Here is a 13,945-nt window from a genome sequence, read left to right on the forward strand (position 1 = left end):
GAAGAAAGTCAGGCAAAGCTGATGTTATGATCACAAGCCACCTAGGGGAGTCAGGGGGCATGCTCCCCCAGGAAATTTTTATATTTGGGCCTTTTAAAATTGCTAGAAATTCATTTAACGCTGCTCGCATCGTGAAATTAATCAATTTATAATGATGAATACAACTGCAAAATTTTCTTGGAACTATAGAAACAGTTTAAAAGTTAGTGAATAAATAAGATGACCCACCTCCCACATGTAGATCAAAATTTTATTACCCACCCCCTTTTCAAGGGCTCAAAAACTGATGACCCACCCCCTTTCTGCTCTGGCCCGTCCCCCCTGCTTCTTATTGACCCGTCCCTATATAAATCAATCTGGTGATGCATTGTAGAAGCATATGTAAACTTGAAGTCATAAAACTATTCTCTTCAGGTCACACAAAGAAAAGTAAACATAAACATATTACATTGTAATTTATTATTTCTTATTATTTGTTATAATTTTTAACTATTTTATTACAGTGTATGTGTGGCCTATAGGAAATTCGCTCAATAACTTATCCTTTAAGTGGGTGAAACCGTTTTAACCACAAACCCAACTGGTTAATGTCAAGAACAAACTATTAAAATGGCTAACATGGCCAGGGGCATTTTAATGATCAAAGAAATGATATTGAATCGTCAGTTACAGATAATGTGAAGTCAAAAGGTAAATAGCACTGAAAGAAACATTGGGATTGATAGTCAGTCCACAGTGTCATAGATAAAAACAACTGGCCGGACCAGGGTTAAAAATATATATTAAATTCAGTTTACATTTGTGTGTAAACAAAACACAAAAAGAAAGGCATGGTCACTTTGCTTTTGTTAGAGATTAAGGTTATGTTTATAAAATACGTTTGCCAAAATTTTCTTTCTTCTAAACTATCATGTTTTCATCTAAATGGAAACAAAACCATTTTACATACATGTACATATTTCCAAGCTAAGTAAGTAGCACGGCTGGCTAGATAGGGGATCCATGAGCATTACTAGTGTCTTGCCCAGGAACAAAAGACGGTTTAATGAACCCATACCACTTGATTCCGGTAGAGTCCAGTGTGCCAAATATTTGTATGAGGCCATGGTTCCTCCACTTTGAACAGCCACCCTTGGGCAGAATTGTCTCATTGTAAAGGGGTGGCTGTTCAGAGAGGTTTCATTAAGTTTTGCATTGATGCCTGATAGGGACACAAATCCTAGCTTTTGTAGAGATTGAGGTGGCTATTAATGAAAGTTCAACTGTACAATACTGTTAAACCCTGACTTCTCAAACCTCCAAGGAAAACAAAAATTGGTTCAAGAAATTGGAATAAAATAGCAGCATTTGACTGAGGGAAAGGAAACCAATATTGATTTGAGTAGTCAGGAAATCAAAGGTTTGAGAAATCAGCTCACACTGTATCATGTGACTCATTTAGTTGTTTGTAGTACATGAACACTCTTTAATTGTGTGTTTTTGTTTGTTGTGTCAATTCCACTCAGAGGTCATGATGATGAAGTTTTGGATGTATGTTTTGATTTTACTGGTCAGTTCATTGCCACAGCTTCTGCAGATGGTAAGAGATCTTTTATTATTCAATTGTAATATAAGCAGTGGTTCCTCAGTGTGACAGTAAGCATGTTTCCTGAATAGTACATGTATATAATATTTTAAAAGTGAAGTGATATATAAAAAGTGATATTTAACTCATGACCTTTTCCTTAAACTCACACGACTTTTGTACTATCTTGAACTGCTTCTAATGGACACTTTGATTTATTTATGGATGCCCATTGGGTTATTCCAGAAAAAAATACACACCTCCCCGAACGGAATGTTTTACCACTTAAAAGAAGAAGTTTGCACTGGAAAATCTTGTAGTCTTCCAGTTTACGGTGTTCTTACCTCATATTCTTCAAGTTTACCTTCATAGGTCCTTTTATTCATGAAGAACCAGCGTGATAAATGGATAACAACAACTTTACGATCGAAAAAAAAAAAGGTTGACCGAGCATGCAACGCCTGAAACATTTATACGGTACCCAGGCCACCCGAACCCGTGCTTTAATTTGCAACATCCTCAAAAATGCGAAGAAAAGACGACTTTTCTGTTTATTTTAGCCACCCCAAGAACTTGTTTTGCTGGCTAATATGCGTATACACAATTTGTGTATTATTTGGCTACTTCCACTTTATTATGCATGCCTTACGATCGATATGTTAACAAGTGTATGGAAGTCAGAACGTGGGCATTACGGATGAATAGAATTGAATTCATGAAAAAAAGGCAAGAGTTCCAGTTGACCTAAAGACCCATATAGGTAATAAAATTTAAAATTATTGTAGTTCGAAATGCTTTATTGATAAGCTCAAGTAAATGTCACACTAACAGTCCTAATAGCGAGAACTTGATCTTGTAAACACGCGCCAATTTAGGCCGCCTTGTCGCCGACAAGTGAGATGATTATAAGCGCATTAAAGGGACATGGTCAGCATTCTTGCCGCGCTGACCTGGACACTAGTTTTCACATTTTGAAAAAAAGTCCACGGTGGACTTTTTTCAAAACAAACCTTCAGAAATCTGCTTCAATCTTCTCAGTGTATCACTAAATGGGAAAATTTAGAAGAAAAAAACACTGAGAAGATTGAAGCAGATATCTGAAGGTTCTCTACGCGTATTTTTGATTTTGGGTTAAGGTGGACTTTTTCAAAACATGAAAACTACAATGTAGCGTCCAGGTCAGCGCAGTCTGAACGCTGACCATGTTCCTTTTAGGACTTTTTTCACTGTGTTTTTTCTTAATTTACATAATTTTAAAGACTTACAAATTTCTTATCCTGTACATTTGTTGTGGTACGGAAAAAAGCAAGGGGCATTTTCGAGGAGAGTGTACCAGAGATCACTCAATCAATCAATCGTTTAAATAATTTGATTTGAAATGTTGAAATTTGACCCCCAAAATTCGCAATATTAGCCGTGTTTTGAAAATTATAATAAACAGGGATCTTTTGGATGAAATGTTGCGTATTTTCTATTGCCTGTTGTTTCCAGTTATGGCCTTTAAAAAAATGGAAATCCAGGCGGGAGGGGAGGGGGGTGTCAAAAATTTTTGCCATTCGTCGGGCGGGTGTGTATTTTTTCTGGAATAACCCATTTAAGCATCACATTTATATAGGTTTAGTCAAATGGCAGTGAACTATTTTGAAATACAACATTATTTAATTATTTGCTACTGGTAGTTATATACTAGTTTTTTGTTCATCTGCAACTTGAAACTATGGAATTTAATTTCCTCATGTTGTTATGTAAATGTAAACAAAAACCACTGCTTGCATTGAGTTGGTATTAATAATAATGTGTGGTTTATTCAGGCACTGGGAGAGTGTACAATGCTCTTACTCATCACTGCGTTTCAAAATTAGAAGGCCATGAAGGTGAAATATCAAAGGTATGTTAGTTGATGAGACAATCTTTTGATTTCTGACATACAGGGAAGGAAGAAAACTTCCTATAAGTTTTAGAACTTTATGCCTTCCCAAAAAATATCCTAATAATTTTCAAAGTGCTATTTGGCTTAGCTGTTACTGTGGAGTTTTTTCATTGAGCCTAATTTAACCTTTTTAGGCAACGGCGTCAGACAATCACTTTGTATCAAGAACCCTTGACAGGTTCAGTTGTGATTGATTGACGGAATAGCACTGGGAACAAACTAGGGGATCCCGGAATAAATCAGATGTGAACAGAGATCAAGTTTAGCACAACAAAGAACACAAAGCAAAATAGTCCTGGAACGTTAGAAAGAACTAATACAAATTATAAACAAAAGAGACAAATTTTGTTAATGAGTTCCATTAGATTGGCCTGTGTAAAACAGTTTTGAGACCCCGGTTGACCTGAGTTGCTCGAGAGAAGTATCACACATTATATAACAGGCTTATACCATGTGTTATGTTACGAGAAAACCTTTAAGAACAAGTGTTTGATTCACTTGCCAACCATCAGTGTGACACAAAATATTTACTCTGTCAAGTTCACTTTGCTTTCATAAAGCAAAAAATGTAATAACACAATTTAACGAGGTAACAGCCAAAGCTTTAGAAAGAGAAAACCAATCAAAGTTTCGTGACTGATGGAGACTGGCCGTTTGATTGCTTTCTTTGCAGTATATCTGGGAAACAGATCGTGTTTTTCAAAGGATAAAATCATGAAATAATTAAATCTCTCTGCTCGTGAAAAACCCCCTCACTCTTATGGTACACATGTAACTTTTACAGACTTAAGGTAAACCTCCCTTATACCTGCAGATAGAACTGGTATTATTTAAATAATTGTAAGTTGCTTTTCTTGTTAAATTTAGACTTTGACATGTCTGATGTTGGGTTTTAATATTACTGTGTTTTTAGATAACTTTCAGTCCTCAAGGCACTAGATGTTTAACAGCTAGCAGTGACAAAACAGCAAGACTTTGGGACCCATTTTCTGGCAAATGTGTTCAGGTATGAAGAGACTAGTTAATGCTGATGCTGAAATTCTTTTGTTGCAGGAAACAGGAAAAACTGCACAAGGATATAATTTTGCTTCAAGCCACTTTCAGTAGTCGCAACTGAATAAATACACAAATCCTTATATTTTGCAATAAAAGCATAAGTACTTTACACCGCAAATACAGCTATAAAAATAAGAGCTGGAAGTAGCTGAGAAAACTTTATTCGGTATACGACCTTGAAAGTGACGAGAGAAGATGGTAGGAGATGTCTGGAGGTTAAAAACCACCCCTGAACAAAGTGGCCTATTTTCGTCAATGTTTAGGAGAAATACAGCTTCAAATAGTCAGTCTCTTCCAGGGTTGGAAACTAAAATTTCGGAGCACTCGCCATCTGGGCGAGTGACCTTTGAATTGCACTCGCCCAGGTCAGTTTTCACTCGCCCAGTCTCCTTTAGTAAAAAAAAAGCCCCCCTCCCCCAACGAATTATAAAATGTTCACCGTGCGTGTCACCGTGGTGGTCGATCGCGATGCAGACTGCAACCTATTTCTTAAATGAAAAAATATCCTAAAATAGATCCTAACTCCAAAATAAAAACACAAACACTTACTTCAAACGCACTTTTATTGATACCTATTCCCAAATTCCTGTAGTTTGCAATTTAAGTGTCGAAATTGTACAGTAAAAGCAGCGGGAAATGGTCGTCTTGCAGCGTTCGAGGCTCGGTGGACGAGTCAACGGTATTTATGACCAGAGGTATTACTTTGTACAACTACGTCCATCATGTAACAATCACCAAGCAGAAGCCATTTTTGACTGTTTACGAACGCGAACCAGCTTAGTTGTCATTGTTGGAGATTTCAAAATGTTGGTAGGCTATCGGCTTGTGAACAGCGTAGATTATTTTAAAGTGGAAGGTAAAAAGTTACGCTTATTTTGAATAATATATTCTGGATATGAAAATCGTACTCGCCAAACCGGGCGAGTGTTCTGTGATTTGTACTCGCCCGACAGTTTTCACACTCGCCTGGGCGAGCGGGCGAGCGCTAATTTCCAACCCTGCTCTTCAGGTTTATGTTTGAGAGGTTGTTTGTGTTTTATGCGGAAAATGTTCTTAAGATGTAAAGGATTCGGATCTCAAAACCTTGACCAGTACTGTCAATTGATTGGAGCTATCACATTCTGCACTATCCTTTGAGTTTCTGAGTTATGATTTGGTAACGATCAGCATGTAATGATATTCTGCAAAGTTTAAAACATTTCTTTGGAGGGGTTTTAGTCACCTTACATTTTCGACCATATTTCTTGAAAGCTGTTTACTATTAATAAATACTATTTATATTTTGTTTTGTGCATACAAATAATTGCACACTGGGAAACATGTTGTGAGGAAGGAAGATCACTTAACCTTTATAACTTATTTTCAATGCCCCTCAGGTACTTGAGGGCCATACAGATGAGATTTTCAGCTGTGCATTCAATTATGAAGGAAATATAATAATAACAGGTAACCATGCTTGTGCGAGCAAGCAAGTGAGTGAGTGAGTTCCTCTGTAAATGAAAAATAAAAAAAATGGTTTAAAATAAGAAGAGATGGCTCTCAATGCTCCATGTTTACTAGCAACTCGTAAAGAAGAATCAACTCAGGATTTCCCAGACTGCTTGTGGAACAGTAGCGAGCTATGATTGGTTAATGATCGCTTTGGAAACTGGAGACCAATTATAGTAATCTCAGAAATCTGGTATATGTATTCTGTCTTGCTTCCTTGCTTAGGGAACTGATGAATTTTTGCGAGGGCATATAGGAAGTGTAACCCGCATTTAGCTCTCAGCATGTGGCCTTTTAGGACAACAAGGTTGTTCATCAAATGTTAATTCGTTTGTGTGCCAGCCATATCTCTCCTTTGTGTGTTGTTGTGTCTTGTTACTGTCTTTTTTGAAGAATTTTGTGCAGTTTTCCCCTGAACTTCAGTACAGTTTCCAAGTTGCTCAAATGAGTTGTGTTCAGCCATCTTAAAGTATGTTTGTTTAGAATTTCATTCAAGTGTTCCTCAATTTGCTTGTCTTAATTGGACAAAATACTTATATACACAAGCTTATTTTTTGACACGGGAAGTTCATTACATTTTGTTTTCATAATCTCCAGTGGACTCAAACATTTTACCACAGGGCTTTTTCAAACGAAAGCGAAATAAAAGAAAGAAAGATTGCCAGAGGACATTCCACTCCCAGTGGGCTTGGTTGAGAGTTTGGTGTGTCAAAAGATGTACAATGCCGTAATGTGTAGGGCAACAGAGTCACCCTCTAGTCTGAAGAAAGACCCTTACGGTTTTTCGTATTAGAACCTCATGAGAGCTTGAATCCTGTGGTTGCTACCTGGGCAGCCGGTGACTAGGAACACCGGGTAGAACCCTCCTATTATTTATACAATGATCTTTATTGTAGTAATAAAAAGAATTAACCTTGCGGGTGGCATAAATAAATGCAGGTTGGTTACTTTCCTCAGTTCTGTTTACGCACGACCCGTAGGCTAGTTGTTTGGTACCCCCCATACCGTATGATTTGTTCTGTATACAGTTATGGACCTGCCCGAAAGCATTTTCCTTACTTTTTTTGTTATTTTGCAACAGGTAGCAAAGACAATACGTGTCGACTTTGGAGGTAGAAAGCAGGAGTACAGATGGAAGGAAACTAGCTTTATTTAAAAAAAATATTTCTACAACTAGACAAGAACCTGTTAATTAACAATTACAGCCAGTAACTGATATCAAAATTATTTTTATGAACCATGGTTCAATGTGATGCTTATTGAAAAAAAGGAAACTCCTCTTATTGTTCATTTCGTAACAGGCAAAAATAGGCCTTAGTGGCAAGCTTATTAACACGCTGTTAGTGCTGTAATATATTGCGGTTTACAGTGATATGCGAACTCTGAAATATAATCATCCTTTTGCTGCTGTCAACCATCTTAGTGGACCTCTCGGGAGACAGAAGTTCACTTCAACCTGGTCAAAAGGTCACGTCTGTCAGTTGTGATTGGTAGATTTCGACCCATTTTGTTTGTTTCTCTTTTTCATGGTTCGTTGTCTGTCACCATAATTATGATTGACAGCAGCGAAAACGCAATCGTTAGTTGGATTTTGAATTTCAGAGTTCGTATGTCATTGAAAACCGCAAATGCTTCTCCATTTCCTTTGCACTATAAAAAACTCGGTGAAAGCCATTTCATATCAACTGTTAGGACAACCAAAAGTAAGTGAAGAAAGACTACAAACCTTATACACCTTATTCCAAAATGGCGGATAATACATTATTCTTTTGTCTTCATGTTAATTGGCCCTCGTTGCCTCGATCGTATCTGCAGAATTCAAAAGAATCATTGGCTTAAAACGAGGCAATAAGGGCTAATTAACATATAGGCAAAAGATAAATGTATTTGCGGCCATTTTGGAATAAGGTGTATAAGCCTCATGGTTGTGAGTAACTTTTGTTTTTAGGGTTTTTACCTTTTGGCTTTTTTAAAAAAAAATACTCCCTGCATGCATCGCAGTCCTATAAGATAAACTGGCATAACTTGTAGTTACAGAGTGCCTTTGTTAAGAAAAAATCAATACAAGGGTGGTTTTTGTAGTACGTAGTACCTGCCCATTCTATTCTTCCTGTTATTAATAACGTTGTATCTGTTCTATGATCACATCCATAAAGAGTCTTCTGTTCGTGAAAACGTAACAAATTATCTTTGTAAAAACGGTATGCTTTTCTTTCACAGAAAAAAGGTTGGGCACATTTCCAACTTTTCTAACATTGTCTAACTTTTCATTTCCTTACTCCAATAAAAGTGTCCTTTGGGTCTCGTATAACCGTGATAGTTAATTATTTACTATTTTTGTGAAAATAAAATAAAAGTGTTGCGCTAAGTAGACAAGAGTTCCACTTTTTTCTTCTTTTATTATTATTATCATCATCATCATCATCATTATTATTATTATTATTATTATTATTATAATTATTATTATTATCATTATTATTATTATTATTGGGGAAGCTTCTCGCAGAAATTTGGGTTCGTGGCTTGTTTCAAGAAAAAAACGTCAAGTCGGGTTTACACGAGCAATTTTTATGTAACAACTTTTATTTGCTCCTGTAGATAAGAAAAATTGGTCAATTTTTATGTTAGAAATAATTTTTTTCGACAAGGTGGTAAGTTAGCTTTTATGTGACAAATAAAAGTTGTCACATACGAAAATTGCTCGTGTAGTTATTACGGACACCCCTCTTTGTCCCGAGTGACAAACTGTTATACATCGTTAACTTAAAGGGGCACTGTCACGGGGATTTTAATGCTTTTCGGTAAAAAGTACTAAAAATTGGCAAATAGGTCTTCGCGTACATGAAATGCATCAAGTACATCAAGATGGAGATATAAAATAAATTTTTGGTGAAGGAAGAAGGGAGCCATAATAATTTTTAGGTGATTTTCCAGTCCACAAGGACAAGACGAAAAAATCAGCCTGATTTTTTCAAGTTGAGATCTAAAGTTCCTGATGGCATCACTATAATATGACTTGTTTATCGCTTCAGTACACTTGCATGGTGATTTTTAACAAAATTGGACCACTATTCGCAGTTTTCATGTCTAGGCTCTTGAGGTTTTGAAGGGAAACTGGTGACAGTGTCCCTTTAAAAAAAATTAAAGTGACTTTTAAGTCACTTTAAAGTCACTTTAATTTTTTCCGCTTTAGGCTCATCATTATGCATTTATTCAAAGCGTATGCACGATATACAACGACTGACATCAACAACTTTACGAGATATTTGACTGGACAAAAATATGGGCGCGTGCGCGTGATTTGTAAAAAATCCCTGTTTCTTTGATATTTTAACCAATTTAAAACAACTCTTAGCGATATCAGGTTCATATTTGTAGGAAGTCTTTCAGCTTATTTTCATTTAAATTTGAATATTTCTGCAACTCAGAGTAATCACAAAAATATTCGGCGTAAACAATCGTGTCCTAATTAAAAACGCATTGTTCTCACCATAAAAGCGTGGAATATAATTACCATAATTACATCTCTCCTTGGCAAAATGATCGTATTTAGGTCGGGACACCTTCGAAAATCTCAAAGTTTGGACTTTTCCGACAATTTTGTGGCAGAGAATAAAAAGCACGGATTCAAAACTTCATGACTTGTCACTGCAGATAGGTAAACTATGAATACTGTAGTGTGTCATAACAGAAGCGGAATGTTAAAAGAGCGCTTTTAGAAAGAGGTAGAAGACATTAAATTCAAATTTGCGCACTTAAACCGCCGTAACTTGCTGGCAAACTTTAAATTAAAAAATCCGCTTCTGTTATGACACTCTAGAGGTATTGACTGATTAGTTTTTGACAAGATCACAGTGTGCTGTCTCCTACTCGTTCCGCAAACTCTGCCACAAAATCATGTTTTTCCCAATTTGGCACTCACGAGGCAATAACATCGCCGTTAAAGGCAATCTACCAAATAAAAGACGACATTCACAATCTTTCATCATTTCTTTATGTCTCTGTAAAGTTTGAGCTTAATCGCACCCATAACAGCTGAGAAATAGGCGTTTTAACAGATGCAGGTCAAGCAAAATTTCCCTTCATGAATTTATTCATGCTGTGGGTATCCCCCGCGATCTTAAAAGTTAACGCGCGCAATTTTTGAAATTCGCGTTAATTTCATGAAGCGTTTATTTCCTATAATAAGGTATATATTAGTATGACCGGAAAGGTCAAGAATATGCCTCTCGAGTTACAATCAATCATTTTCTATGCATCTGGAGTGAAAACTACAATCATTGACAAAACTCGGTGGCCCACCCACCCCCTCCCCCCGTTTCAATGTTGGATAGTACAATGTGCCTAAACTCCCCGTGTGTGCGTTTCAGTTTGTGAGCAAAAGCAGGCGGTGTGCGCACTGGGATCGCTTTGCATTGTGGTTGTAAAAATTTCAAGATGGCGGCGAAGATGGGAAAATTTAGTAAGTTACAAGCTTCGTTTATCGATACAATTATTTCTTTTCTGAGCTCCTTTTCTACAGTTACAAAAACTCATACTCACTAAGATTGTATTTCTGTCAACAAAATAAGCAATGTATCTTATTTTCATCAAAAACGCGGACAACGAAAATGCGTCCTGTTCGAGCATGTAATTTGAATCCGTCTTTTCGTGAGCTATAATTTTTCGTACATTGCTCATTGAACGAAGAAATTGGTATAAACTGTTTCTATAATGTTTGTTCTAAGCCAGGGTATAAACGCTCCCAAACGCTCCCCGCGTTGTGTTGTAGATTTTCCGAATTAAAACAGACATGTTTTGGTTGCAAATATGGCAGATATGGCTTCGAAGAGGTGACAGATACAAGAAGTGATCGCATGGGGTGACTTGTTAAATCCTGAAATAGAAACGATCGGTTTCGTCCAATATTAGTAAGGTTACCAGCGGTACGTAAAATGTTTTAAATCGCTTCATAGCAGATAGAAAACAACAGGCTTACCCTGAAGAAATAAAAAAATAATGTATTGGCTTCTTGTGAATCTGGAAATTTGATGAAGTTATTTGAAATCATATTATTCAAATGAGAACTATTATAAATCAAAGGTGTATTTAAAAGCTGAATCAAACCTTATGGGGAAGTTCATTCAAGGGGTTTTTGATGTAGAACATGAATTTCGAGATCATTTTCTTAGCTTCCAGATGTTTTCTATAATAAAGACTAATTAAATTGAATGAAACTCTTTATGCTTGACTCTTGTGTTCATTGTTTACATGTATAAAATGTGTCCATTAAGCACAGGTGATGATTAAAAAAATACACCAATTTGTGAATTTCAAAGGTGACTTTATGATAAAGATCCCAAGACGACAACAAAGATACTCAGGGATTTGCTCATTTTCATAGGCAGAATGTATACAGTGCTAAAATGGTTACCAGGTGAACCAAGGGCAGGGAAACAACTTGCTATTGCTATAAAATAAGACTTGCAAAAAATCCCCTTAGACCACCACATTCCAAGTTTCAGGTGCTGACACCATGTTAGATTTCAATAAATTGGGGAGGGGTTAAAAGGAATGAAAGAAGACTTTCCGTGCATCATAATTTCTGATCTGGTTACTTTTTATTACACCTGCTAATGTAGACTGATCTAAAGCTGAAAGGTTAATGAGTATGCTATTCACTGTTTTACAATTCTAATTAACAATTAGACTACGAGCCCGAGTTTTCTATGAACGATAGTCAACTCGGCTGCGCCTCGTTTACTATTCGCTCATAGAAAACTTGGGCTCGTAGTCTAATTGTTAAATATGTATGCTAATTTATGTGCAAAACTGTTTTAGGAGGTATGTAAACATGAGTATGACTTGTAGGCTTTTAAAAAATAATAAGAAAATAGGACATGTTTTGATAGCTTAATACAACCACAAAAGAACTAACTGGATATACAAAACTATGAAATTCTCCCAAACTCTCTTAGTGACTCAATCAGGCTGTGTAAGCACAAATGCCAATTGCTGTTTCATAGCTATAATAAAACTGTTAAATTACTTTTACAACAATCACACCAAAGAACTGGCATTGACAAACATACAGTAAAATGCAGTTTTTCTATATAATAACAATCTTTTATTATTAGAAAGCTCCATTACTAAAAGTGGTTTACATAGAGGTACTAACACTAGACACTAGATTTTATTTGATTTAAAACTTTCTCAACCACAGGCTGTTCCAAGTAGAATTTACTGAAGGGGAAATGGTGCTCAATAATTTATATAAAAAATGAATTTGCAAGAGGAAGTCAAACCTCAACCGTAAAAATAACAATAAGAAGAACTGCAAGAAGAAGCAAACGCCTGGAAAATCTTAAATTATAAAGCATCCAGTTCATAACATTTTCAGCATTTTGTACCAACTTTGGATGAGTTTGTATATAAACATAAACACTAGAATACATCAGTACAATTCTTATCATGCAGACTCGGTACTTTATACAACACAAGGCAGCTATTAAATAAAGCCTTTTTGACGCCGTGTTTCGACTGAAAGCTCGAAACGATCAAGTCGATTTCAGTACTCAAGGTGGAACTGAGCAGACAGAGAAATCAAAACATTTCGAACACTGGCCATCTTACCTTGAGTTTGCTCACGATTGTTTTGGAATCACTGACTGAGAGTCACAAAAAAGCAGACTGATCCTGAATGATCGAACAAAGTGATATTGGGACCAGGTTTTAAGTCGTCTTGCAGTAGTTGGTCTTGCATCGACTGCTATCGATGCACCGGCAAGGTATATAAGCTTCATTTATCCTTCGCTCACATGGACCAACATGCGAATGTAACAAACGGTATGTAACAAGAAGCGAACACTGTTTTCCCAACAAAACTCGAACTTGTTTGTTCATTAAGACTCTTTTAAAGAAAAATATAGCCAATCTGCTGATGTGCGCAGCGTATTTAACGAATTTTGCTCGCCTTTGTCGCTTCCCACCGATGTGCACTCCACCACGACTTGTCACAAATGATCAGAATTCTAATTTCGACCATGATGCATAGCGATCCCAGTGCGCACACCGCCTGGAGCAAAAGTAAGCAGCAATTACAAATTAAAAACTAACAATGGTAAAAAGGCAATTCCTGCGTTTTGATTGGTTAACAGGCAATGGTATATATGAGCCCATATACGAGGGTCGGAATGGGGGTACCTCGATAACAATAAACACTTAAATTTTTGGCTCTGTAACATGAAACAGTTAAATTTTAGGCATTTTAACACTAACAGTAAAAAAATTCACTATAACAGTAAATTTTATCCAGAAAGAAACAAAAACAGCTCCAAAAAGGCCAATATAATTTTGTTTAGAATATCAAGAAGTTTTCGGCCATTTTCCGACAATTCCCGATCATTTCGGAAATTACCGAAGATTCCCGAAGACTGCAAAAGATTTCCGGAGACTACCGAAGATGTCCGAAGATTTCCGAGAAGAACACACAGCACAGGCTCAATGTTCAGGAGTGTCGAAGGAGTGATTTTATTACCGATTTTACGAGAGCAGATGAGAATTTACAATGCTAAAAGACTATGGATTTTTCACGAAAACCCTCCAAACACTTAACAGTATTTCCTTCGGAAACAGTAAACATTAAAAAATTGACCAATTTACACACTAAAAATTATGGGCAAATAACACTAAACACTAAATGATAAAATCCCATTCAGACCCTTATATACCATTGACCACAAATTTGGTAGCCGATACGCGTCAACAAAAATAGCTGGGGAGCTCAAATATTGAAATTCTTTGGGAGTTTTACGGTAAATAAAACAAAATAAAACAACGAGGCTATATACCATCTCCTATCCAACACGCGCCCGTAGCGCCCGTGGAATAATTGTTAGACTTGTTAAGTATACCACAAGAAGGCGTTG

At 36.5% G+C, this 13,945-nt stretch overlaps 1 protein-coding gene across 2 annotated transcripts in view; it reads left to right on the forward strand.

Moving 5' to 3' along the window:
- Nucleotides 1-8,427, forward strand: part of LOC144662925 (uncharacterized) — a 30,819-nt gene extending 22,392 nt beyond the window's left edge. For both annotated transcript variants that reach the window (XM_078523859.1, XM_078523858.1), the window contains 5 exons: nucleotides 1,506-1,579; nucleotides 3,376-3,452; nucleotides 4,408-4,500; nucleotides 5,927-5,996; nucleotides 7,120-8,427. In XM_078523859.1, the coding sequence (XP_078379985.1) occupies nucleotides 1,506-1,579; nucleotides 3,376-3,452; nucleotides 4,408-4,500; nucleotides 5,927-5,996; nucleotides 7,120-7,154 (349 nt within the window). In that variant the 3' untranslated portion in view covers nucleotides 7,155-8,427. The remainder of the gene's footprint in view (nucleotides 1-1,505; nucleotides 1,580-3,375; nucleotides 3,453-4,407; nucleotides 4,501-5,926; nucleotides 5,997-7,119) is intronic.
- The last annotated feature ends 5,518 nt before the right edge of the window (nucleotides 8,428-13,945 follow it).

The sequence above is a fragment of the Oculina patagonica genome, chromosome 8, assembly GCF_052425735.1.
Source record: "Oculina patagonica isolate OP01 chromosome 8, crgOcupat, whole genome shotgun sequence".
NCBI classification, from domain to species: Eukaryota; Metazoa; Cnidaria; class Anthozoa; order Scleractinia; family Oculinidae; genus Oculina; species Oculina patagonica.